Below are 25,531 nucleotides of genomic sequence, written 5' to 3' on the forward strand. Positions count from 1 at the left end.
TGATAACATCAAAATCTGCGTATCGTCGCGTTGTGTCATTGTTATAGCCGTGATGATTCATCAGGCACGGTGGGCATCGGGAACTGGTTCAGATTCTGAATCAGTAAGTAACGGCCCGATTCTCAGGTGTTCCTGTTTGAGGTTTAATGAAAACTCCCCAGCTTACTGGAACATGTCTGACCCCACACATGTCCATGTGACCTGCTCATGCTTCAGCCAACGAATGACTCACTGAGCGACTCTCCCACGTTGTACTTTCTTATTGAGCCCAGAGGGATGATGACAAGACGACCCTCTTGAGGCAGCCTGTTTTCTGACTAGGACTTTTTCAGAACTTCACATGCTACACAAGTCCTTTGGGGGGTGTCCTATTATACCCTCCTCATTTACAAAATAAACCCGACCCACTTTCTTAAGTTAATGCGTAAGAACAAAGAGTGTAACAGCAACTAATATTGAGAACTTGTCACATGTGCAACCACATCCAAGTGATGCAGCTGACCACTGTCTGAACAGCAGACAGTGGTCAGCTGCAACAACAAAAGCTCCCACCAGGTGTAACAGTTGCATGTGATGTTAGAGTGGATCTACTACTGGGAGAGCTGCAGCCAGTGGCCACTACAGGAGAGTGAGAACAAGTTCATCTGTGCAAGAACTACTTCCAGTTCAACAGGAAACAGTTGCACAGCCTACCCATCATCTCTGATAGACCAAGTGTTTGATGTATGAGTTACGCGCCCACTAACATCCATTTATCAGCCAACAGAACATCCAACTGTTGATCTGTTTTCTTCAGATTCTGCATCAGGCGGCTCCAGCAGTGGCTGTCTACACTGCGTCAAGGAAAATCAGCCATTCAAGTCAGTTTTTTTTGATTAAACAGGAGACAGGGGGAAGCAGAACCCTGATGCCAGAAGAGGAGACACTCCTAATACAAGAGTATTTGAACAAATGGAATTGTTTTTGTCTTAAATTCATGACAAGTGGCGTCAAAAAGGCGTGTACCGTTCCTGCTCACGTAACTCCAACCTTTGTTAATCAAGCTTTTTGGATGTCCGGAAATGACCTGTCATGCTGACCAACTTCCTCCTGTCTTTCTTCCTACTGAGGTGGATGGAGTTGTTATTCTTCCCAGAGGTGAACTTGGAGCTGAACTTTGTAAAAGAGAGCATAACCCACAACGCTAGCACAAATGTGTTCTTATCGTGAAACCATCTCCCAGATTCCTTCCATTCCTCTTCTCTGAACATCTCAGCCATGCAAGAAGAAATGCAGTGGGGCGGGTTGGGACGTCATCTCTCCGGTTTTCACTTTGTTTCAACCCCAAACTTCAGATTTGCTTTTGCTTGCTTCCAGAGTCAGTCGATAGCAGACGCACACTTCTGTGCAACACTGTCCGTGGACGTCTATATATATATTAGTATTTGTTTTTAACCACTTTGCTGCCATGGCGACAGGAAAGCTGGAGTCCAGCAGAGGTTGGATGGTGTGACTGCCTGTGTGTGTGTTCTTCCATTGTGGAGGAGCACAAGGCAGTCTTGGTCAATGATTGCCCTCCTACACTCACCTCACCATTGGCCGGGGTCGGCAGAATGCAGCCGTGGCCTCCAATGAGCGAGGCGCCTGGTGGGGTCCTGCCCAGGGACCAAAATAGCCCAGTAAATACATGGCAGGCCCGATGTGAACCGGAGCTGATCCACTGATGGACGCTTTGTGTACAAACAAGGATTGCTTGTCGGCCAGCTGGACCTTGCTGCGCTGTCCCAGTTGTGTGTGTGTGTTTGGGGCGGTGCAGGAGTAAAGGCTGAGATCTTGTGTTGAAACCGTGGAGTAGGGATGCAACCGGCAAAAATAGAGATCTGCAGTAAAATCCCTGATGGTTAACATTACCCGTTCATGCTCCAATAACTGTCTTTATCACGGTGTAACTCCTTATATTAAGAAACGGAACTAATGCTACTTTGTCGAAACGTTTCAGTCTTGTCAGTTACACTCAATAGTTGAAAAATGAGACCCTTTTTCGCTCAGGTCATAACTGTACCATCAAACTCATGAGGGATGCAGTACTTTATTTATTTTGATGCAGGGACAAAACTCTAAGTGTGGTTTATTTGATTTGTTTGCATAAAGTGTATCATTCTATACAATCACATTTTTGGCATTGAATAAAACACTGCTAAATGATTTCAGATTTCTAGACACATCAAACTGAACTGAGGAACCTGGACTAGGCGTCGCTTGTGTTAGCTTGCAGCAACTCTGGCTCCATGGTGCAGAGGTTCAGTGTCCATCAGTGAGTGTGAGTGGCGGTCTGTTTGTGATGGAACGGAGACCTGTCCTCAGTGTCCCCTACCTCCCCCCCTCTGGGACAGTCTCCCGATCCTGAGGTCGTCATGAATGAAACAGATGAATTAGAGAGACGTGTGCGAGGGGCCCCTATTTCTTTGTACGTATGCAGAGCTCACCGTGACGCGTTGCTAGCAGCACTTGGTACATGACACCAATGACGAAGATGATCAGAGCGAGAGCAGATGTGAGACATGGGGTGGACTGTCCAGATCACCTTGGACTGGTGTTGAACTGCTCCTGCTTGACTGTTAGATGGTGCCGTCACAGCAGATCTGTGACTGGTGGAGCCGGTTGCCAGATTTGGTTGCCAGTTTTCTGGCAACCTCTGCTGCAGGGTTTTGTTTTTCATCCAAAATCGCGTTCTGTTACATCGCAATACCGATTTGAATCGACAAAAAATGGTTCAGACTGAGACCCAAATCTCTTGACGTCATTGTACCTCTGGTTTTCTGTTGATAATCTGAAGTGGAGAACAAAAGCTGCTGCATCATGGATCTGTATCTCAAACACTCAGTGACAAGTCAGAAGTGTTTTGCACACGTGCGTGTGTGTGTTTGCCCGGCAGAGAGCCTAGGGCCGGACTGGAGGCTCAGTTGTGTGTCGAGCGCACACAAGCTCGTCCTTGTTGCCTAAGACTTCAGCTCTCATTTAGGGGAAGAGGGGAGCGTGGGAGGACAAGAGCAGAGGAATAGGAAGCTGAGGTTGTCGTTCGAGTAAGGAAGATGGTGACTAATAGTGACTGTCACTCCAACTACTGTAACTGCGCCGGATGGAGGCGGAGCTGCAGCTGGTGTATGAAAACTGCAGCCTGTCAGTGAGAGTTTGCCTTTGCACGTGGGGAGCTGGGGGATCTGTTTCTTCTGGATGTAGCATGTTCTCTGCTGGATAGCCTGCGCCGCTGGTGAGAGTCTCTTCATTTGTTAGAAAACACACACTATCAAGTTGGACTGGAGAAGTCACGTTCATTTTTACATTTTTAGTGATAGTTGTAAAAAAATATATGTATGTTTTAAAATTTCCTTTTCAGTCCTTGTTGAGTTTGAGTTTTGTTTCTGTCTTCGTTCTGTCATGTTCAGTAATATAAAAAAAACGGTGAGGTTCTCATTGATCCTCATTTATTTGCTATTAGAGAAATATACCTTTATTTAAAAAAAAAATCATCTCATGTTATGTTGCAGTTAGTAATTTCACATTCTGATATTTTATTATTTGATGAACTGGGAATGTTCGTGCCAAAATCAGTATTCTATATAAAAGAATGTGACAGAGTCTGGCGCCAGTGACGATCCATCTCAACAGTCGGTATGTTTCTATGATTTGCCCGAGTCGACAGTGCTTTACTGGTGACTCAGCGAATTGTGAAACTGATGGATGGAAATGGGGAAGTGATGCTGGGTGTTGTTGTGTTTCATAATCCTGCGTTTCTGCTGATGTGCGTGGCTGAGCAGCGTTTGAAAATACATCAGAACACAACAATTCTAAAGTCATTTATTGGTCACGGCACAAATGTTTGAGGTAAATGTAGATTTATTCTTTATGCTGGTGAACTTATGGTGGAGTGCCGCACTCTGATAATGAAACTGAAAATGAAACAGTAAACACACTTGTATCCCATGGGCCTGAAAGATCCCTGTGTGCAGTTGAGCATCAACAAATGATGGCGTTTCCAAACCTGTTGAATCTGCTTCTTCAAAGCTACGACAAAACAAGAATGACAGAAATGTCAGAGGAAGTGAAGAAACTCTGATGTTGGATGAACTGTGATGCACTTTGTTGGCTAAAGCTGGCACCACTGAGCTGCTGATTCTTACCAATGAAGTCATGCATGTCCTGGCCTTCAGGGATGACTCACTTCCTGCGCCAAACCTGAAGCCTTGATGAAATATAATTCATGCAGAGAAAAGCGCACACTGTGAAAAATAAACAAGACTTTTGTTATTGTTATTGCAATTGTTGTTGTTATTGTTACTCTTCTTCTCCTTCTTATTATTGATCATAATAATAATAGTAATATTGCAGCTGTTATTTCTCTAGTAGTGCGTCCGTGTGAAAGGTTTGGAGAAGAGAGGCTTATTTGAATCCTCATCCCACAACTTGATCTCAGGATCGAAAAGCAGCAGAGAAAAGAATAGTTCTTATAACTCCCCTTTATTTATATTTATATATATGTTTTTTTTTCGAGCAGACTGTCAGCCGTAGTTGGTTCTTTATGAAGTCCATGTTGATTTCCAGAGTCCTGCTTGTAAACTTTGTTGGAGCACAAATGCTGATCACTTCAGGAACACGAGTGAATCATTAGTGTTTTTTGACCATGTTGTTTCACTTCGAGGACTTCAGATGTTTTCTGGAAGTCTCAGTCATGACTCAGTTTCATTGCAGATTGTACTTCTCAGGTATCTTTCCACAGGAGTTACAGTTTATACTGCTACTTCAATGGTCACTCAACTCTATTTCTCCTGGTTTATGGGCACAAATACGGCGGAAAAATGTCCGAGAATGAAGTCTAATGAAGCATCACAGTTTTACATGATCAGACTACATATTCCCAAACATGCCTGTGGTTTAGTATTTCTGCATCCACTGCTTCCTTTTGAAGGCTTCACATATATTTGATTTGTGCAGATGGGATCGACAGAATCATGTTAACTAGGTTTCATTTGATACGTTAATCCAATCTGCTTCTCTGTTTGTTAATCTTTTACATTCCTTCCTCTTATCTTGTTACCCCTTGGCATGTTGTGTTAGGTTGTTTGTTCAGAAATCCCATTGTATCCTGATCAAGGTTTGCAGATATAATGTGCCATTAGACGTTCGTCCTGTGACTGTAGCATCCAGAGCTTTTTTTTCCCTTCATGTTCCTGAGCTCCACCTCATTTGGTGTGGTGTGGGTTTGAGTTTGGTTCAGAGTCCTGGTTGAGGTGAGCCATGTGCTTTGGATTGTTAGGTTTAGGGTGTGAGACTGGGGAAACGTTATGTCAATGAGAGGTCACCACAAGAATAGAAATACAAGCATGTGTGTGTGTACACATGTATTAATATGGACCAGTCTTTGACAAGACGCTGAACTTATGAGGACATTTTGGCCGGTTGAGGGTGAAAATGTGAAAACAACTAGATCATTATAATTACGTTTAAGTTTGGTTCAGAATCCTGGCTAAGGTTAAGTGTGTGTGTGTGTGTGTCCTCAGGGTTAAAATGTCAGTAAATGTAGTAGGCGTTTGGTTCAGTGTCCTTGTTTAAGTTTAGCTATGTGTTTTGGATGGTTAAGTTCAGGGTGAGAGGCATGAGAATGTCCTCACAAGCACAGAAATACAAACGTGTGTGTGTGAGCGTGTGAGCGTGCGTGCTCACATGTGTGTGAGGCGGTTCAAATGCCAACTGGTGTTTGTCTCATCGAACATTTCACATTCAAATCCACGGGTCCTCAGGTTTGGTTTCATGTTTTTAATGTCAGCCAGAAAATGTAGTCAGACTGTATAGCAATATATGACACACACAACACACACACACACACACACATTTTGTAAAGTGCAACAAAGCATGTGCTGGCACGGCGCGGGGAAAAGGTTGAGTTATTCTAGTCCTGGCTGGCTTATACTGGAAACTTAAATCCCAAATATTTACAAGCGTGTCTGCGAGGGCATAGTAAACACTTCTCCAGAATACATCAGCTCTAAAACTGTGATTACAAATACTTCAGTTGCCTAAATGTTTTGGAGCTGGATTTGGTGGTGTCTGCCGGTGTAGATCTGACCTTGACAGATTTGAGTTTAATGGCTGAAGGAGGCCGTCTATAAATACCCAGCTCATGTGTGCACCTTGTGCTGGCACAGGTGCAGCAGCACCACACTGCCCCCCGGTGTGAGTCTACTGGTGTGCAGCTCTGTGCTCACATCTCTATGGTCAGTAATGTCCAGTGAGAGCTCCTCTGTCACGCATGCTTGTGAATAATCGGTAGCCCAACGCCGAGTGACCTCTGACCGTGCTTCCTCCGCTTGTCCTCCCACATGCTGTCAGTGTTTGAAGTGAGGGGGGCGGTGACATCACATCGCCGGCTGCACAATAGCCCTGTTGTGTTCCCCCTCCGTCACCATGCTAACTTCTCCCTGTGCAATGCCAGGCGATGCTGCAGCGCGTCACCCTGTGGAGCAGGAAGTGATATCCTGTCAACGTGTCAGCCGTGTGTCACTGTAAATATACTGTGCGTCATGCTGTGGTCACAACAGGAGGTGACGATGTGCCACACGTGAGGGAAAGTTTGTGAGGCCTGACCTTGAGCCCCGTGAGGGAACAGGAGTGGGGAGACGTTCCTCCTTCACCAGTGATGTCGGGGTGAAGCTGAGATCCAGTCACATCCTGCTGCTGTGCGCTAGTCTGACCATGTGACCCAGTATGACCTGTCCCCGCCTCCCTGCTGACGATGATCTTGCCTTCCATGATCATTTCCAGTCCAGAGTTGAGATGCAGTTTCTACTACTGATATTGATCCCACCATTATCTTCAAGCCTTTCTCTTATATTTGGACAGGAGCGCTTGAGCTAGGTTAGCACACCTGCTAGATCTCTGTTAATGCTGTGGGTGTAGGGAAAATATCAACATCATGATTCTTAATGGAATGATGCTGTAAAAAATACTTAGATATAGTTCTGTTTTTGAGATGTGTTAGGCTCATGGCTGCACTCAGGAACGTCAACTTCCCCTTCAGCTCCTTGGCGTCGTGTCAAACCTGGGACAGGACAGTAGCAAAGATAACCACAGTGATGGCTGAAGCAAAAACTGTATCTGAAGGTCTCTCACTGAGTTCACAAGATATGTTTTTCTCCACAAATAATGGCTGTTATATTTTAATTGTATTCTTAAGTATTACAGTAAGTCTAGATTTAGGGACAACTAGCAGAGAGTCACCTGAGGATCTGAGGGTCCTGGCTGGCTCGTAGGGGGCCCAGGCCAAGACACAAGTGATCAATAATATCTTAAAGTGGATTCTGAAGTGGACAGGGAGCCAGTGCAGAGAGGAGGGATGTGCTGGCGTCTGTCAGAGTCAATTAAAAGCCTCGCTGCTGAGTCGTGAACCAGCTGAAGGCGTGACAGAGATTCCTAGTTGATGCCAGTGAGGAGAGAGTTACAGTAGTCCAGGTGGGAGAATATGAACGCTTGAATTAGTTTTTCTTAGTCGGCATGTGAGAGCATGGGGATTGTAGTGCGCATTTTCAACTGGTGGGCTGTTTTTTTTAATGTGAGGGTCAAAAGAAAGAGAGGAGTCAAATAGGATGCAGAGATTTTTTGAGCTGTAGAAGTTATTTATTTGGACACGGGTCAGAAGCTGTTATCAAGGAAGCTGGGAAAGTAATATTTCTGTTTTTGACTTTTGTGCGATCCACTTAGTGACCTCAACCAGCATGTCAGGACAGCAGCTCTGCCTTGACAGTTCTTCATTGGTAAGTAAATCTATGTCATCTGCATTGCAGTGGTAAAACACGTGGTGATGCTGGATGATTTGTCCACGAGGAAACATGCCGATTGAAAATCAAATGGGACCTAAAATGGAACCTTGTGGCACACCGTAGGTAGCACTGGCTGTGGATGAAGAGAAGTTCCCTTCGGTGACTGAAGATGTCCAGTCCTGATAGGTGTGTTCCAAATGATCAATACAATGATAGAATGCATGATTTCATTGGGACCTGCGATATTGATTCGCACGTGCCAAGTATCAATATTGAAACAATAAACATATAGCCATTCTAAAAGTATTCTCTCACAAAAGGTCTGCTACAATTCTTGAAGGCGCCACATGATGGCGCTGCTTTGCATGAAAAGCGTCAACACAGGGGCAGAGTACTGTTAAGACATGGGGTTAAAAACGAACAGAAGAATGAAGTGGTGTACGATTAGCGAATACGCGCTGCTTTGGTCCTCTGGTCTTAGTCTGTCAAACCTAAGGCTCTGCTCTGTGAATATTTTGTCATGTCACAACTTGAATCCAAACCGAACTGTGCTTCTGATGTTTTACTTTTTTGGCTGAGTGTCTGTGGTCAAGCGTTGTTCTGACACCAGTGATAGGAAAGTTGACTTACGTATCCGATATTGACGGCAAATTCAGCCTTGCAGCGATGGATGGATGGTTTTCAATTGAAGCACCTATTGCACCTTCCATTTTTGTAGACGAAGGCTGGTGTTTGGTCAGCCACGGATTGATATAGGTAAAGGACAGAATGGCGCTCCATCCAAACGAGGATGGCCGCGTGTTTTAGTCGCGGTAACTTTCGGTACCGGCACTGAAGAGGAGAGCCATCGAATCGGTGAAGAGAGCTTGCTCTGGATGATGATGTCAACAAACAGCACAATGGAGCAAGGATGACTCCAGAAAAAAGTCTCTTTTATGCTCTGAATTTCTGCAAAATAAGTCACCGATGGCAGGAGACCATCACAAATGTAAATCAACAGAGGTGACGTTTGTCATGTTCTAACATCCTACTGTATATTTGACGAAATGTATGTGCAACTGTGTGTGAGGATCAGCTGACAAGCAGAGACAAATGCCAACAGCAGCTCAGGATCTCCGATATTAGTGGGTACGTGAGTTGGACTCTAAAATAATGTACTGAAATAAATGTATATTGGGTCCGTCGTAATACATGCAGCTGGAGTTCACTCTGCCGTGCTCGGCCTGCTGACTTCACACCCACTGATCTGAGCCTGTATTTAACCAGCATTAAACCCAAGTCACTGTTTATTGATTTGAGGCAGATTCCAATCATGAAGACTATCCATTGGCAGACAGCAAGAAGTCACTGTGCGTTATTGGTAAAGTCAGAGTAGTATTTTCTAAAATATGCGGTATCACTAACGTTTTTTTTAATTTGGAGCATTTAGACTGTAAGCAAATTTGTGAAACCTAGGATGGTAGAGGAAGGTACTCCCTTCTTGGTTCCAATTGGCTAGAAAGCCTATCCTCACTTAACCTTAACTGTAACCAATTTCAGTTATTTGATATATGATGATGAACAAACAACTTACCTTAAAACATTTGCCTCTCAGCTACTTACCTTAGGCTACGATTAGACTTGGCTGGTTATTTTTAGAAGCGAAGGAATAAGCCTTCCTTCACACCACAGAGAATTAGTCTGTGGAAACGATGCTTTTCAAAAACCCCGACCAGAGTGGAGATGTTCAATATGCATGTTTATCTCATAAGCTGAGCAGCCCAAAGACCTGCATGCGAGGTCAAATTGCCCCAATGACTGCTGGGATAAGCTCCAGCACTCCCCGCAACCTTGAACAGGACTGAAACTTCATTGAAAATGTGTGTATAAAGGAAGAAAAGGCAGGCAGTTTTATTTGGACTGGTGATTGGTTGTTAAAAGTACACTATAAAAGGCCATTTATTCCTTTCATATTTGAAACTGATCGCATTATAATGCATTCATTGAAATGGAAAATGAATGCATGAAAAACCTCCACCGGCCGCGAACCAGCGACCTTGTAAACCCCCAGGTCTGTCCTCTGATCACAAGTCTCTTCACTGCTTCAGCCCTGCCCTGAACGTGAGATGAGGTTGGCCATTCTAGCCAATCTGAGGACGAGGGAGGCGGTACCTTCCCCTGCTGTCCTACGACACTCATATTGGTGTCCAGTAACATAGCTGCACTTCTTACTCTAATGCAGTCCTTCTCAAATAGAGGGGTGTATCCCCTGTGGGGGGGGCGCAGCGCATGTGACCTGGGAACATACTTTTTTGCCGTACTAGAACAAATTGTAATTGCACATCCACTCATGATTATTTTTTTTTAATTTCAGGCAAATAGATGCACTTTAAGTCTTTTCTGTAACATTCAAAACCAATGTTAATAAAGTTATTCTTTATTATAAGGTGCTCTATATTACTTTCTTTTGTCTTTTCTTTAATGTTAACAAGGGTACAATGTGATACAGAAGTGTACGGATAATAGTTTTATAGACAAATGATACTATTTACAGAGGCAGCGGAGAGTTGGGGGGTGGGGTGGGGGGTTTAAACATTTTCCTCTTCCTGGGGGAGGCGCAACGGATTTATTAAGAACCACTGCTCTAATGGCATTTCTGGTTGATCAGATGGACTCGAGATCACGGCGCCACTCCTCATCGTGGGGGTGAATTGCGCTGCTTGTAAAAGGCGTGAAAATGCAGTCTGTGAGTGCAGTATATGTTTTGTTTTACTTCATTGTCATTCATGTAAAATTGATTGACAGTGTTTTGTATTTCATCTGAGATGTATTCAGTTAATAAATTCAGAATTTCTTAAAAGAGACTGATATTGTGTCTGAAATTTTGCTGCTTATAGTTGGCAAAATATTAGGGTAGTGATGTAATAATGAGACGCGTTGGCATCTTAGCTGAGCCGTCTTTGACTTTGTGTTCAGGTAGTCCATGGCTAGTTTAACTTATTAGGGTGAAATTTAAATCTGAAGTAGACGTGTTTGTGACGTGACACTTGGCTCTGAGTTTGACAAGTCGTCAACATGTTTGTGTGGGCAGTGAAGATCCTTTTATTTCTTGTAAAGCTTGTGATTTGGTGTTTGTTGCAGTGTGACTGACACCGTGATCGATTGAATCTGAAGCAGAAATAAGTTCATCATCAGACTCTAAATGAACCGCTACACAAGTGCCATCAGCCCAGTTGTGTGCCTTTGTTTTCATCCCTTCAAAATGTGCGCCGTTAGTGATACTTGTTTGTGCGCCACACAAAGGCGGCAGTGTGTGTCCTCGGACGCAGAAATGTAAAGTTTGTTGGGCCAGCCGCTTCAGTGGCGCTCAATAGGAGATGTCTTTCTTATTGTACGTCACGCACAAAGAGCTCTTCATGGCCAGTGTCTTCTTCTGTCTGCGCCTGTCTCCCTATTACCATAAACAAACAGATCAAGTCAAATGCTGGCGTGTCAGCCGCAGAGACGCCGGCGTTTCCCCTCACACCTCGTCTAGACTCTCTTGGTCATTTATGGTGGAGTTGGCCGTGATGTGCTGCCAGAGTGCAGGAGGAAGTGGATGAGGTGAGGGTGTTCCCCATCTCTGTCTTCTCACATGATCCCAGCAGGAAAACAAGAGCACATGACTGGCACGTGACCCCGGAGACACTGCACGCACCAGAGATCAGAGCATGTTGGTTCAGTTCAGCCCTTCACACTGTGGGTGTTGTCTCCCTCTTGTCCTCCTGGTTGTGCTACTAGGGAACCACAACTTCACGTCTCCTGACTTCTCCCCACGCTTGCATGCGCCCCTGTTGTGTGCTCTGGTTTCCTCTCTCAGTACAGAAACAAACAGATCAATTTCAGTCCGCTGGTGTGTGTCAGTTGTCAGTCTGTGTGTGTTCTCCAATAGGCTGGGGACCTGTCCTGGGTGACCCCCACCTCACCAGCCTGTAATGCTGGGGTGTCAATCATCTTGTGTGATTGACATTAGCTAGTGATGGCTAATTTTAGCCACTATTGTCCCGTCACCATCTCCCTTCAAAATGCCTTCCCTCCACCACAATGTTTCTATTTTTGGAACTTTGTTAATCTCTGTTCAACAACAAACTTGTCCTTGACTCTGGGGTCTTCACAGGTAAGAGTGTGTGGAATTTGGTTTTGTGCCAACCATCTTCCAGACCAGACAGAGTGATTTAGCTGGCCTCGAGTCTGACACACCTGCTGTATGGGACTCACACAAAGGAAAAAGTCTGACCCTGAGGCCAGAGGTCAGTTCTGAAAGGTACCCACGACCCATCAGGGGGCCATGGTGTTTGACTGTTTGAGGGTGGTACAGATGTGTTTTCTACCATGTCCTGCTTGCAGTTTGAATCAGAAGCCAAATCAAAGTGCCCCAAACCCAGAGTTGCCCCTTCAGTCTGACATCATCGTAACAAACTGGTATGAATGTGTTCAGTTGAGGACTCGTGCACCCACAAGCAGCCATTGTCGCAGTGTCTCTGACGTGGATAATTGATTTGATAACTGGTAAATTGTGTTTGAGGAAGAGAGTACAGCTCCTTGTGTTGTATTAATAAGTCCAGCTGGATGTTTTCAGTTCGATACGTCAGGGCAGTGATTGAGCAGTGGATCAACTGCTGCTAGTCAGATGCTGATTTCTGACCTGTCTTCCTGACACACGGAAGATTCTGAGACATGGCCGACGCTCAGTTGTGTGTCGTGAAGTGGTAGGAAATAGTTCCAGTGTTCCTGCACCAGTTGGTTAATCTTTGAGCAACACTCTTGCAGCAGGCGGATGTCACAGTAGCCCTTCACTCTTATTCCTTTTATGTGTTTACAGTCTGAATGTCTCATAAAACCTGGGTTTCTTCTGCAGCTTCATCCACCTCTCGGGCTGGACTGCGGTGCACTGACCTCGTCTCGCCCTCCCCTGCCCCCCCGACCCCCAGCCATGGCCTCGCGCACTGGCTTGAGGTTGCAGGTAAACAACGACTCTAATAACCCAGGACTTGCTGCTTCCATCTCTCACACCACGAGTCCCATAATGCACTGCAACAATTCAAGCTCTTCATCCTATTTATATTCACGCTTCAAAAGTTGCCTCACGGAGCGTAAGTGAATCTAAGTGTGGAAATGACTTCCAAAACTAGTAGAAGTTCAAGCGTTTAATAAATTATTCTACATTTCGAAAGGGGTAAATCCAAAATGTTTCCCTCTCTGCAAAAACAAGACCAAGAACCAGGTCCCCGTTCTGGTTGTTTGAGCGGAGAAACAGGAGATGTGATGATCTCACGACATGCTTACGACTGTAGCACTACCATCTTTTCACCAAAACACCTGTGATATCTACAAACCTTCTTTGTCTGTCTCTGTGTGGCGTACCGTCCTGTTCTAGCTCTCGATGCTAACTGTTACAGAGGTTTCAGTCAGCTTCACCTTCTCATCTGTCTGGTGTCTCTATGTGCTCAGCTGATGCGAGACAAGCTGCAGCAGGAGGAGCAGCGCGAGCGGCAGCAGCAGCAGAATGCAGCCATGCAGTTCATGCAGCAGCGCATGGCGGCGCCACCTGCCCCGACGCCGGCCATCAGCACTCCACAAACTTTCCAAAGCATGCAAGTCCCGGTGGAGGTTCTCAAGGTTAGTGTGGTGTCAGGTGTCACCCATGATGGTGTGTTTCTGGAACAGTGTGGAAACATCTAAACATGCCATGTGTCGTGTATTGTGTGTCACGGTGCTGTCACTACTACACATACACATGTAAGGAAGCTGCCCTCTGTGGCCCCAGTCTGGTCTAGTCTAGTCACAGGCCTTGAAAATACAAGTAGAAGTAGAAGTAAAATCACAAGTCTGTACAGGTCAAGGACAGTGAAGACCTCACGAGCGGACCGTCTCGCCACCCGGAGAAGATGAAGGTCATGCAATGCATGCTGGCACACTGAGCTTTTGAAAACTGGCATGGCGAAAATGAGGCCAGTTCATGAAATGTTTTATTATCCTTACTTGGTTAAATGTAGATGTTTTGTGTAGTATTAAAGTTTTGTTGCTCTATTATTGGCTTACAAGAAATCAGTCTTTTCCATGAAAGATCAAGGGTTATGTGAGTGACTTTGTTTTTAAGCACGAGGAACTTAACTTAAATTGTCACTAAATTACAGTAAAGTCATTGAATTTGGTGTCCTCTTAAGGATTATATTGTATTTCCTGTAAAAGACCCTTCAGTGAGGCTTCGATCAGGGTTTGGATGTGTTCTGAGGTGAAGCGACCCGGTGGTGTTCTCAGAAGCTAGAATGTGTCGGAGCAGTTGAGCAGCCCGGGAGCAGATAAGAGTGCGGACACACTGATACAGGACGGAGTCAGCTTTTGTCTGATTCCTCAGATGCCTGAGTGTGTTATCTTTGACGGAGCATGTCTTGTGCAACTCACCAGAGGGAGTTTGTGTGTTTGCTGTTACAAACGCGGTCGTGTCTGCGAATCTATATTTTGTGTTCTCTGGGTGAGTGTAGGAAAATCCAGCGATAACAAAAGGGACCTGATGTGTGGTGATCTCTTGCCTTCACTCTGAGGAGAAGGATTTGTTTCAGCAGTTAGAGTGTGTGTTGTGGACAATTCAGAAGAGAAGTTACCTGTGACAGATGAGGATGGTGTTCATGAGGAGAGCCCGGCTGAGTGAAGCGAGCAGATGAAGCAGGTTGTCCCTCCTGCACACCTCGATGTCCCATGACAACCAGATCATTAGAGAGGTCTGTCCAGCTCAGATGACTCACAAAGTAAATCAGGTTTTGTGCTTTCTGCACCTTGGAACTGATGAAACTGATGTTCTCTCTCACTACAAGGTGAGAAGGTTGCTCATCCCAGCTGTTGGATGGTCTCCACAAAGACCAGGGTGGTGGGGTTGATGTGATAAGTGGTCCTCAGGGGTCCACAATATCAGCTCTCTGAGCATCAAGCACCAGGTCTTTCCACCTCTGAAGAACTCATCTCAGTCCAGTCCAATCAAAGTGGTGTCATTGCAAAAGTGATGGGCTTGATGGATGACGTGCAGACGTTGAGTACAGGGATCACCTGCCATATTTCCTCAGCTTTATGCACTGCTTCCTGTCTGAAAGGAAGTCTGTCATCTGTCTGCAGCCTGGAGTCCATCACGCTATCAATAAAGGTTTCAATTTCAGAACTGATCTGGTTCTTTGGGTGTCGGCCAGCGGGCCGTCCCCTCACTGGAGCTCTGTTAATAGTGGCAGCTCGAAGTTGAATTGGTCAATTCAGTCAAAAATGTTCAAATAGGCTCGAGCTTGGCTCTCAAACAGGAAAGACTGAAGGCTCTCAGTCAAACTTGAAGAAGCTTTGCTCCTGACCTCAGGTCCAGACTCACCTGGAGAATCCCACCGACTACCACATCCGTCAGTCTCGGAGGCAGCAGGTGAAAGAGTACCTGTCGACAACCTACGCTACCAAACAGGTACGACTCTTATGCAGTGTGATGTCATTCAAGCCGACAAGACTTTTGAGAGCAGTAAACCAGACTTGTCTCCTCCCCCTGCTCAGACCATCCATGCTGTAGCAGGGCCTGTGCCACCCTCCCCGACAGGGGTCTCAGCATCAGCCCCCGCTCCTCTCCACTCCCCACGTGTGTGCACCGAGCAGTTCATATCCGGCAACAGTGCGCCCAACAGCCCCATGGCGATGCTCAACATCAACTCCAGCCATGAGAAAGAGGTATGGCCTCCAGCTTCCCTGCTGTGGATGAATGAATAACTAATCCTGCTCATAAAACACTTGACTCACCACAGCAGTGTGACCCAATGATGAGTCACAGTTATGAGGACTGAGTATTGCACGCCGAGCGGCCATTTTGCCCCATTTTTTTATGTATGCTTTATCATGATTTATGCCGCCTGGAGTTTGTGTTAATGTGTTGTGCTCAGTGCTACACGGGTAACAACCGTGGCTCGCTGGTGTTAACCGGCCATCATCGCTGTTTAAACGCTCCATTATGATCCTGTGGATGTAATTACTGCTTAACCAGTGACAGTAGAGCCGCAGGATGCCAGCAGGCCTTTGAACCTGGGAGACTTTGACCAAATCCTCCTCTCAGAGACACTCACGTCTGTGTGAGTGTGTCTGTCTGCTGTGTGAGTTGGACTCAGAGGGCTGGTGGATTTGGGTGCCAGGTTTCACACATGTTGGAGTTTAGTTGACCAGAGGCACGACTTACTTACTGTAATTACAATGTGACTTCCTTTTGTCAGATGGACGACGTCATCGATGACATCATCAGCATGCAGTCTAGCTATGATGATATCCAAGCCTACATGGAGTCTGTTCAGATGCCAAACACAGTAAGTGCTACACGACAAAACACTCTATCTGCCTCTCATTGACAACACTAAAGGCACCCGAGTGAATTACCACGAAAAGCTGCTTGTGCTCTACTCTGAGCCTCTGGGTGATGTCAGATGTTGCCTGTCGATGTGGTGCAGGGTCCTCGCTTTTATGTACTGCTTCCTGTCTGACAGGAAGTCTGTGACCCAGTCACAGCCTGCAGATGGAATGTTGGCCGAAGACACATCGCTATCTAGTGGCAGTGAGGGTTTGACTTCACAGGAGATCTGTTTTGTTTTGTAACGGGTTGTTGTTGAAATGAAGCACTTTTCTGAAATCATAGATATTCTCCACCCTGCCAAGACTTTGAGCGTTTCTCACTCGATATTTAATTCCACTGAATCCTCTCCAAAATTGCGACAAGCAGCATTGGTGCATTTAAACGACCCAATCTGCAAATGTGGTGCCTGATGTAGTTGCTGCTTGACACAAACAGGTGGCAGTCATTTCAGGGTGTGTTTCTGTTGAAGGTTGTAGGATAAATAGTGACAGCCACAAGCAGCGCATAGTGGACACAATGCTTTGCTTCACTGGACACAGTAAGAACCCGCTGTGAAATGTGATGATATGGCTTAAGATGAGGAAGGATTTCTGGGGTTTATCTGTGGAAGTTATGTAATTCATTACGTCCGCAGACTTTTGACGTCATCATACACGTTATGAGAGAATTTACTTCCATCCCAAACTCTAGCTCACTCTGAAGATCCTTCTCTTTTACAGTGAACTTCATCTCTAACAGTTTTCATGCGACTGCCTTTACAAATAGAGACATTAAAGTGGAATATTTCACCTAAAAACTAACATTTAACTAAACTGTATACTGAAGCGAGTAACTTCTGCTACGCCGCTGGTCGGTCAGGATGATTTCTGGAAGTTTCCCAGGGGTTGTGTTCGGTGCTGCAAGGTGTGACCTTGGTATTCCACCAGAGAGCCTGAGGTGGGAGTCTGGAATTAGTGGAAGAAGACCTAACCCAGTTAAACTGAGCTGAGGAAGAATCTGAATCAGAATCACTTTATCTTTCTGGGGGGAAATTGCTTTTTGTTACAACCACAACTCCTGCTCAAAATAAAAGAGTAATAAAGAAACAGAGAGAGTATGGAATGTTACTCAAACAAACATGCAAAATAAAAAAAGAATAAATAATAAACATAAAGAAGTCCTTCAGAGTAATTATATTCTGTGTGTTGCTGGACTGTGGGAGGAAACCGGAGTGCCTGGGGGAAACCCAATCATAGAGAACTCACACAGAAAGGAACCAATCAAACTGTAAAACTTCTTGCTATGTGGCTGCAGTGCGAACCACTACGCTGAGCTCCGTACATTTTGGTTTCCTCCCAAAAGCATGTGAACGTTCATTGGTTTGTTTGTGTGTGTGAGCTTTGTTCGTCTGAATGTTGGCTCCATCAGGGAATAGGAAAATGAATGGATGTTAGGTGACTTTTTTTATCCAATAACCTTATGCTCACTGTGTTCACAAGTGAGTTGTGAATTTGGAGTTTTGCTTGAGTTGAGCCCTTACTCTGCGGGGGATTACGATGCAGTCTCAAGTAGCTGAAGCACAGATTTCACCATTGAGTGTATTCAGAGTTTGTAAAGGAGTCATGCATTAGCTGTGTACTTCTGTTCTTCTTTGCTAGCATGTCGGAAAGAGATGTCTTTTTTCCTTCTCTTGAGTACACAGAGATTCTAGTCACACATATGCAAGTGTGTAATCGAGTTATGGACAAAACATTCCAGCCTCAATCTGGGCCCAACATGGTTAGAAGCTGAAGAAAAAAACATGTGCGTGCAGACTGTACGAGCCTTTGTGTTGGAAGACGCGCGCTCTGAAAATTAACAATTAAACTGCCGGTAGTTAGAGTTCAACTTGTTTACAAGACGTCCGAAAAGAGGGAGGGGGCGGGGGGGAGGTGGGGAGTTCAGGGAGGGAGGAGGGAAGGGGGATAAGGGCAATTTGTGAGAGGGTAAAAACAGGCTGAAAGTCCAGTTAGGGGAAAGTTCACTCTGGTTTGGTGGGGAGCTGAAGGTAGAAGAGAGACTGGCTGGTGCTGCCGAGGTCAGTATCACAGCGCTGCGGTCGGAGCGACCTGTGCGAGTGTGTGAGTGCGAGAGCCGGGAGCAAGGAGAGCCAGCCGTGGATGGGAGTGGAGGATGAAGGAGATGAGTAAGACCTATGCCATTGTGGAAGTTATTGACGGAGAAGAGATTCAGCTGGTGAGACCTTTTCAGAGTTTTCTCTTTCTTATCGGCAGTTTGAACTCCAGTCTGGAGCTGCTGGAGGGGTGGGGATGTTGTGCAGGAATATGGGACCATCAAAGTAACTCGCCCTTGGAATCGTGCTTCTGAAGTGACTCAGCTGCTTGGGTGCAAAGAGGAACTGAATAATCTGATTCTTGGCAGTTGAGTGGTTCTGCAGGAAAAAGCATTCATCGCTCATCACTGTCTGATTAGATTAATGAATCGATCAAGCCAGCGCGAGAACTCGCCACACACAGAGAACAAGAAATTCCCAGCCATATTCCCGTTTGACAGGGCAGCAAATGAAAACTCACCTGCTAATCCTGACCAGGATTAAAGCGGCAGGCTGGATGGAATTCTTGGAATCTCAGCGTTGAGCAGGGAATACCAGGCACAAGTCCAGGGAGGTTACGAGAAAATATAAGTCCAAAGTGGCGAATAAGGTAGGCGCCACATTTGCAAGCAGGAAGCTGGAAGGAATTAGGATTGCATGCTGTTGGAAGTCTGGCCTGGCATTTCATTTCTTAATCTCAATAAAAGTTTTGCTGAGCCCAGAACTAGTTATAAGGAAGATGTTTTCGCTGAAATCCTGAAAAAAGGTGATGTGTAGCTGTGAGTTGCTGGTGGTTGCTGCTGACAAATTCCCTCTGAGTGATTCATTCTGAGCGCTGAAGTTGTGTGAATGTTTGACGGGCCGACTCGCACAGTAGCAGCAGATAATCTTATCTTCTCCCCTGCCTGCTCTCATGATCCGCCTGGCACAGAAGCCGCCATGAAACCAAGAGGATTTCGCCTCCGCTCAATAAAATATATACGAACAGATAATATAATTAAAAGGAAGGACACTTAGAAGGGAGCAAATTCAAATCATTGCTTATTTACGCAACGTCTAAAGTGCAGCGTCCGGGGGAGCCGTGCGAGTCGGAGGAGAGAAAGAAGCCATAAAGGAAGATAAGAGGCTGCAGATGAGCTGATAGTCAATCATTGTTGTGTACTGGCAGTGAGTGATTGTGCTGCGTTGTCGCCTGCAATGTGTTTTACTGCTGGCTTTAAAAGGCTCATTACGGAGTCATGGAGGGAAGGAGGATTTCTTTGACCTCGACTTTGTAGTTTGAAGTGTGTCACTTTGCGATGCTGGATGAGCAGAGCTTGACTCCACTGTGCTCGTGCTGCAGCTGCCGCTCTCCAGCAGCCACCTGGACGTGTACACCGGTCCTGGGATGAAGGGTCCAACCATTGGCATGACCAGCAACTCCTGTCCGGCCAACCTCACCATCAAACGTGAACTCTCAGGTGCGACCGCTGTTTTGTCATCCCAGCCTTTCCACGGTGCGTTGGCTCCTGGTTAATCACTTTTTGTTTTTGCAAAGACGCAGAGGTCCGAGCGCTGGCCAAGGAGAGACAGAAGAAAGATAACCACAATCTGAGTGAGTCTTTCTCCGAAAAAGGTTTTATAGCCGGAGCACTTCTATAAAGCGGATTCAGCTGACGTGGGTGGATGGATAACTTGCTCTTTTTGCTGCTCTGGCACTCCAGCGTAATTACCTGTGTGGGGGCAGGGGGAGGGGGGTGGAGGGTGTTTTTGTGCCCTTTGCATCTGTTCATCCTGTACTGTGGACAGACAGATAATTGTCTTTCTCTTCTTCATCTTTACATGTCTTCACCAGTTGAAAGAAGAAGACGGTTCAACATCAATGATCGCATTAAGGAGCTGGGCACCATGATTCCCAAAACCAATGACCTGTGAGTGGCAGTGAGCCTGTGTCTGAGCGTCCACTTCCTGTCTCATATGTGCCACAGGGAGAGTTTACAACGTTGATGGCCTTCAGAGATTGTTGCACAGTTATTTTGGAAAAGGTGGAGAATAAAAGTGAGGTGGCACAAGAACATAGCGCCATTCGGACCTGATCTGTGAACCATCTTTTTAAGAGGCAACCAAACTGCAGCCTCTGAACGTGTAAAGGAAAAAGATGATTGTTGTTTGTCTGTTAGTGAAGTTGAGTTTTATAATTCCCTGTGTAAGCAGGTTATCAATATGTAACATCTGCAGGGTTGCCCACATTTGGAAGCTAAAACAAACCATTCATGTCAGGCAGGTTCAGAATTCCGAGCGTCACCTGAGCCAGCGTCCACAAAGGGAAGAACTCCCACCGCCAGGTGGGAGTTGCAGTGCTTATGTGTAGAAAAAGCCTGAAGCGGTGATAGTGAAAGTCCACTGTAAATCTAAAGTTGAACCAAAACATTTCATCGCAATGTTGTTGGATCATTATAAAGGAAAATAGTTTTGTCGTCGGTGAGAAGTAAGTCCTTTGGTTACCTTGTCCAAACAGATTTTTTTACTGTTGGGGCGTGAGACTCACTGAAAGGGCCAAAACCTTTAGACATTGTCCACGTTGCAGGCCGAAACAAGTCACTCTCCCTTTAAACTATTGTGGCTAATGTTAGCATTTGCAAGGCTCCATCCACTCCTCATTACGCAACAGTGTCCTTCTCAGAGCACAAAGATACGTCCCTTCTTTGGAAGTTTCCAGATGAACTATTGACATTTATTATCTTCGCTGGGAGAAAACAGCATGTCATGCGTCACAGGTGATGCAGCTTCTATGAAATTACTTTTGACTGTGATTTTCAGTATACACAGTTAAAGCGCTATATATTTGTTGGGACTGTTTGGCACTGCAAAGGTATCCTGAATGATCCTTTCCTAAATGTGACAAGTCAACAAAATCAACATGTAGAGCCGTGTTAAAAAGGGGGGTCAGAATACATGTCATGACTCAGGCCGTTCCATGACTTCCTGCAACAGTTTGCGAGGAGGACTTCGGCCATTGTTCCCCAGACAAGCTCTCTTCTACTCTAGCTCGCTCCTGGTGGAGGGACCTTTGAGGTCGCACAGCTCAGGAATGTCAGCAACCGCTATGCTCAGCTTCTTCTTGTTGGGGAAATGTGCATATCCGCACGTGACTCCATGAAATCTGGCCTCTGATCGGTTGACACGCTTCGACTTGTCGCTGGAGTTCTGATTTTTCAACCTTAGCGTTTGTTACTACGGATGTCGCCCCAATGTAGAGCATTCCGTTCATTCGAGGAGGACGTTCTTTTAGAGTCATGATGATGCACTTGTGTTGCAGTGACGTGCGCTGGAACAAAGGCACCATACTGAGGGCGTCGGTGGAGTACATCAAGCGCATGCAGAAGGATGTGCAGAGGACCAGAGAGGTGGAAAATAACTTCAAGCGGATGGAGATGGCCAACAAACAGTTATTATTGCGCATCCAGGTACACGCTCAACACCCTTAAGCTGCCGTGGAACGGTATCTTGTGCGTGTCAGCTTCTGACCTCTTGGGTGGTGGAGGTCACAGACAAAAGTAGTGACCTCTGTTTCCCTGTCTGACAGGAGTTGGAGATGCAGGCTCACATCCACGGCCTCCCCAGCACCTCCCCCTCCGGCTTGAACCCCACAGAGCTGATGGCTCCTTTCATTAAACAGGAGACCAGTCCGGAGGAGAACCTGGCTCACCACCAGCAAGCGCACGCCCACCACCAGCACGTATCCCAGAACCAAGCTCACCCACAGGCCCAGCAGCACCACTTCCTCCCTCCGAACCAGCACCACCACCACCACCAGGCTCCGCCGCAGCCCCGGCAGATGCAGCTGCCCCCCCAGCACCTTCAAACCCAGCAGCCCATCCAGTACCCGGCTGTTGGAAGCTCCCAGCCCTTTGACTTTAGCCAGTCCTTGGACTTGTGCGACGGGATGCCCGCGTTCTCCGACAGCATGTCGGGGCTGGGGGACCTGGCTGGACTGGACGTCCAGGGCAGAAGAGGCGACCTCAGCTTCCTGATGATGGACGAGCCCCTGTCCCCGATGGGCGGAGACCCGCTCCTCTCCGCCATGTCCCCAGAAGCCTCTGTCGACTCAAGTCGCCGCTCCAGCTTCAGCATAGAGGATGGAGACGTACTGTAGATACACACTCCCCCCGCACTCCCATACCAGCGCTCCCACCCCGACACACACACACACACGTCAGAGCGGCGTCACAATGGTGCGCGCCAACACAACCGCTCCGAGGTGCCTGTCAGACTGGACATTTACAAGGCGCGAGTCGATGCCGGCGGGTCAGGAGTTCCCCAGCCTGCTTGTTTCCATGAGGCGGCCTCGGAATCTTAATTGAACACGGGACAAAAGCGGCAGTTAATTAGAGCGGAGTGATCAGATACGCGGCTATGCATCGTTCCACTTTATGGAGGACAAGTTTTTTTCCACGTCAATGGGGTTTAATAATTATAAATGATGGCCTGAACAATAGCCAATCAAGTGGAAGTCTTCACAGACCGGCATGAATAATTCAGCCTCCAGCGACTCTCACATTTGTTTTTGTTTTTTTTTAAACTTCACCTGTGTCGGCTTCACACCTCGCACTTGTAAATGTTTCCTCTCAACACTTGTTCACCGTTCCACCTTCTAAACAGGGTATAAAGACTCTGGCGACCAGGAGCAGTTAACCTCTACCACATCAGGCTCACAGCCCTTTTAACCCTGCTGCTGCTCTTCATAGGAGTTTGAAGGTGCAGATCTGAGTGCCTTTCAAGTGCCTGTAAATGCTTTGCACCAAATACAGCTATTATCCAAGGAGAATGCATCTTTCACAGCTTCACTCACTCCTTTCTGTGGAACGTCTTAACACACAGCCGTGATATAGACTTGTTCTGGAAGCCTTTAACAACGGCATCATAATCAATACAGCGAAACTAAAAGTCACGGTCGCCAAAGGAAAGTAGACAGGGAGGTTTTTAATAAGAAAAATGCCAAAGCTTGAAGCGTGGAAAATCACACGGTGCCTTTCTGTCCGCTCAATTATGTAGCTGTGCGTCCTCCTTGCAACAAGTACGTGTTTGCAGTCTCCACGTATGTATTGATGGCTGTTGCCTCTGCTCATCCAAGAACAGGAGGACTGGACTCATTTGGAGCACAAAATCCACCATGTGGGGGAAAGTATTTATCACTGAGTTCAGCTAAATGAACTGTTTTGGCAGCTCCTGCAACTCTTCGGGTAGTAAACCATTTCCCTTGGTCAGCACTGTCACGCTCCACTGCGCCACAAGTGTCTTTATCTGTGGACTTCGTCTGCGAATCCAAGTGTTGTCCGGCCTGCTGCAAAGAAACACTGCAGCCACGTGTTGAACCAGCGGGTTCATTTTCTGCAATGATCAGTAGAGACGGGAGAGAAATGAATATAATAAACTTTCTGTCTTGATTTGAATTTTGTGATGACTTCATCTCCAAAAGCACTGGAAACTATATTATTGTGTGTATGGATTCATTTAGATGTTTTTTTTTGTTGCCAAAGCCACTTACATGTCCTTTTTTTTTTTTTTTAATTTAAATGTGTATTCCAAACCGCCCTTTCTTCTCATCGCTGTGCACTGTAATGGTGTTAAACCACTGGGGGAAAAAACAGGGAGTGAAACTCATGTATTTATAAAACACAACTCAGTTCAGTCCGGGCTCAAGCTCACCTGTTCCACAATGTGCCTTTCTGTCTTCTAGATTGTTGTGTTCATTCACTGTAATTCTGATCCAAGAAACCGGGGTTTCTGTTTCTCTGTGAACGCCCCATCAACACTCCGATGGTGCTCAACGTCCCTTTGCACAACAACACTGGGAAATTTGGTACTCATTTGACGGATGATATAAAATGTGTCACCAAAATCCTCTCCTGGCTGGGTGTTTTTCCATGGATGCGTGTGTGTGTGTGTGTGAACCAATGGACATATTTTACAAAGTTTAAAAGTACCATTTAGATAGCACATCATAATACTGTTTTGTTGTACTTTGCTGGTTAGATTTCTACCTATAAAATGCTTCAGAATGTTTCAGTTGGAGACCACCAAGCAAGGTTAGTCTAAAAGGGCTGGAGGTGATGCGGCACAGTCCTGTCCTCCTCAAGGTGTGTGTACATTCATACTTTTTGTATCAATAAGAAATCAGGAATGTACCTATTTTGCAACTAGCTGTTGCCTGTGCTCATGCTGTTGCACCATCAAAACTTTTTATCTTGCAATTAATGTAGTGCTACTTCACTTCACTTCTTCAGGTAAGAGCTGTGTTGGTAAATATCTAAAACCAAGCGTCCAAACCAAACAACCTAGTGTTTTGTGGATACGCAAGTTTCCAGCACACATCAAGATTTATGAACACTGCTGCATTTCCTCATGGTGGGAGGAATGAAGGAATACTCCAGAATCCGAGTCTAGATTCTAAAACGTGTCGATGTCTGGAAGCGTCCGGTACATGTCCAAGTTCAACTCCCTTATTCCCTTTAAAACTGCTGCAAGTCTTGTTTCATCTTCTCATCCAGGATGCTTAACGGTCCGCTGAGATGAGCTTCAAGCTGAGCTACAAACATCCTTTTTTTAGATTCGTATTGTGGTGATAAACTATTTAACGCTCAATAAAGTGCGCTGAAGTGACTTGGAGTTAGTTATTGATCTGAGAGCAGCCCCTTGCTTGTCGGGTAGAGTCAGTACACCCCCAAAGGTTGTGTGTTTACAGTGGAATACACCAAAATGATACCCTTGATTGTCATGACATGAAGCACAGGGGTCTTTGAGAGCTTCTTCAAACCAGTGCAGACATTTGTGTTTAAGCATGTTACAAAAAGAAAAGGTCAAAGGTTTACACATGTAGAAGCATCAATGGCCAGAAAGAGTGTTTCCCAACAAAAACTCCACTCACTCACATAAAGATGAGCGAACAAATTCTATCTTCTGGTGAACGTGGACTCACGAGATTATCCTGCATCACTGGATGTGTTTCAGGTGACAGGACGCACTTCAGAGCAGCGTCTAGTTGCTCCAGTGCGGCTTCACCACAAGGGGGCACCAGTGCTCTTTACTAAGTCACACGCCAAAAGCCCTTTTCAAAACACATAATGCATGAGAAGGTGGAAACTCGGCCCATGCAGTCTGTTCTGGAGGGCTGGACTGCTAAATATTAATTTAAAGAAGAGATGGTTTGTTTAATTTTTGTTCCGTTTTGCTTTGTTGAGTTTGATGTTTAATACTGACATGTCCAACTTTTCATGTTTATGACAATTTCAAGCCTCTCCAACAACT

The 25,531-nt window shown here is 45.8% G+C and overlaps 1 protein-coding gene across 1 annotated transcript in view; it reads left to right on the forward strand.

The window, feature by feature from the left end:
* Positions 1-24,112, forward strand: part of tfeb (transcription factor EB) — a 30,178-nt gene extending 6,066 nt beyond the window's left edge. The window contains exons 2-11 of the mRNA XM_053868141.1: positions 12,670-12,774; positions 13,263-13,430; positions 15,151-15,249; positions 15,336-15,506; positions 16,040-16,129; positions 19,587-19,704; positions 19,788-19,838; positions 20,079-20,154; positions 21,543-21,690; positions 21,810-24,112. Of these exons, the coding sequence (XP_053724116.1) occupies positions 12,745-12,774; positions 13,263-13,430; positions 15,151-15,249; positions 15,336-15,506; positions 16,040-16,129; positions 19,587-19,704; positions 19,788-19,838; positions 20,079-20,154; positions 21,543-21,690; positions 21,810-22,379 (1,521 nt within the window). The 5' untranslated portion in view covers positions 12,670-12,744 and the 3' untranslated portion in view covers positions 22,380-24,112. The remainder of the gene's footprint in view (positions 1-12,669; positions 12,775-13,262; positions 13,431-15,150; positions 15,250-15,335; positions 15,507-16,039; positions 16,130-19,586; positions 19,705-19,787; positions 19,839-20,078; positions 20,155-21,542; positions 21,691-21,809) is intronic.
* Positions 24,113-25,531: the final 1,419 nt, after the last annotated feature.

The sequence above is a fragment of the Synchiropus splendidus genome, chromosome 6 (genome assembly GCF_027744825.2).
Source record: "Synchiropus splendidus isolate RoL2022-P1 chromosome 6, RoL_Sspl_1.0, whole genome shotgun sequence".
Taxonomy (NCBI): Eukaryota; Metazoa; Chordata; class Actinopteri; order Syngnathiformes; family Callionymidae; genus Synchiropus; species Synchiropus splendidus.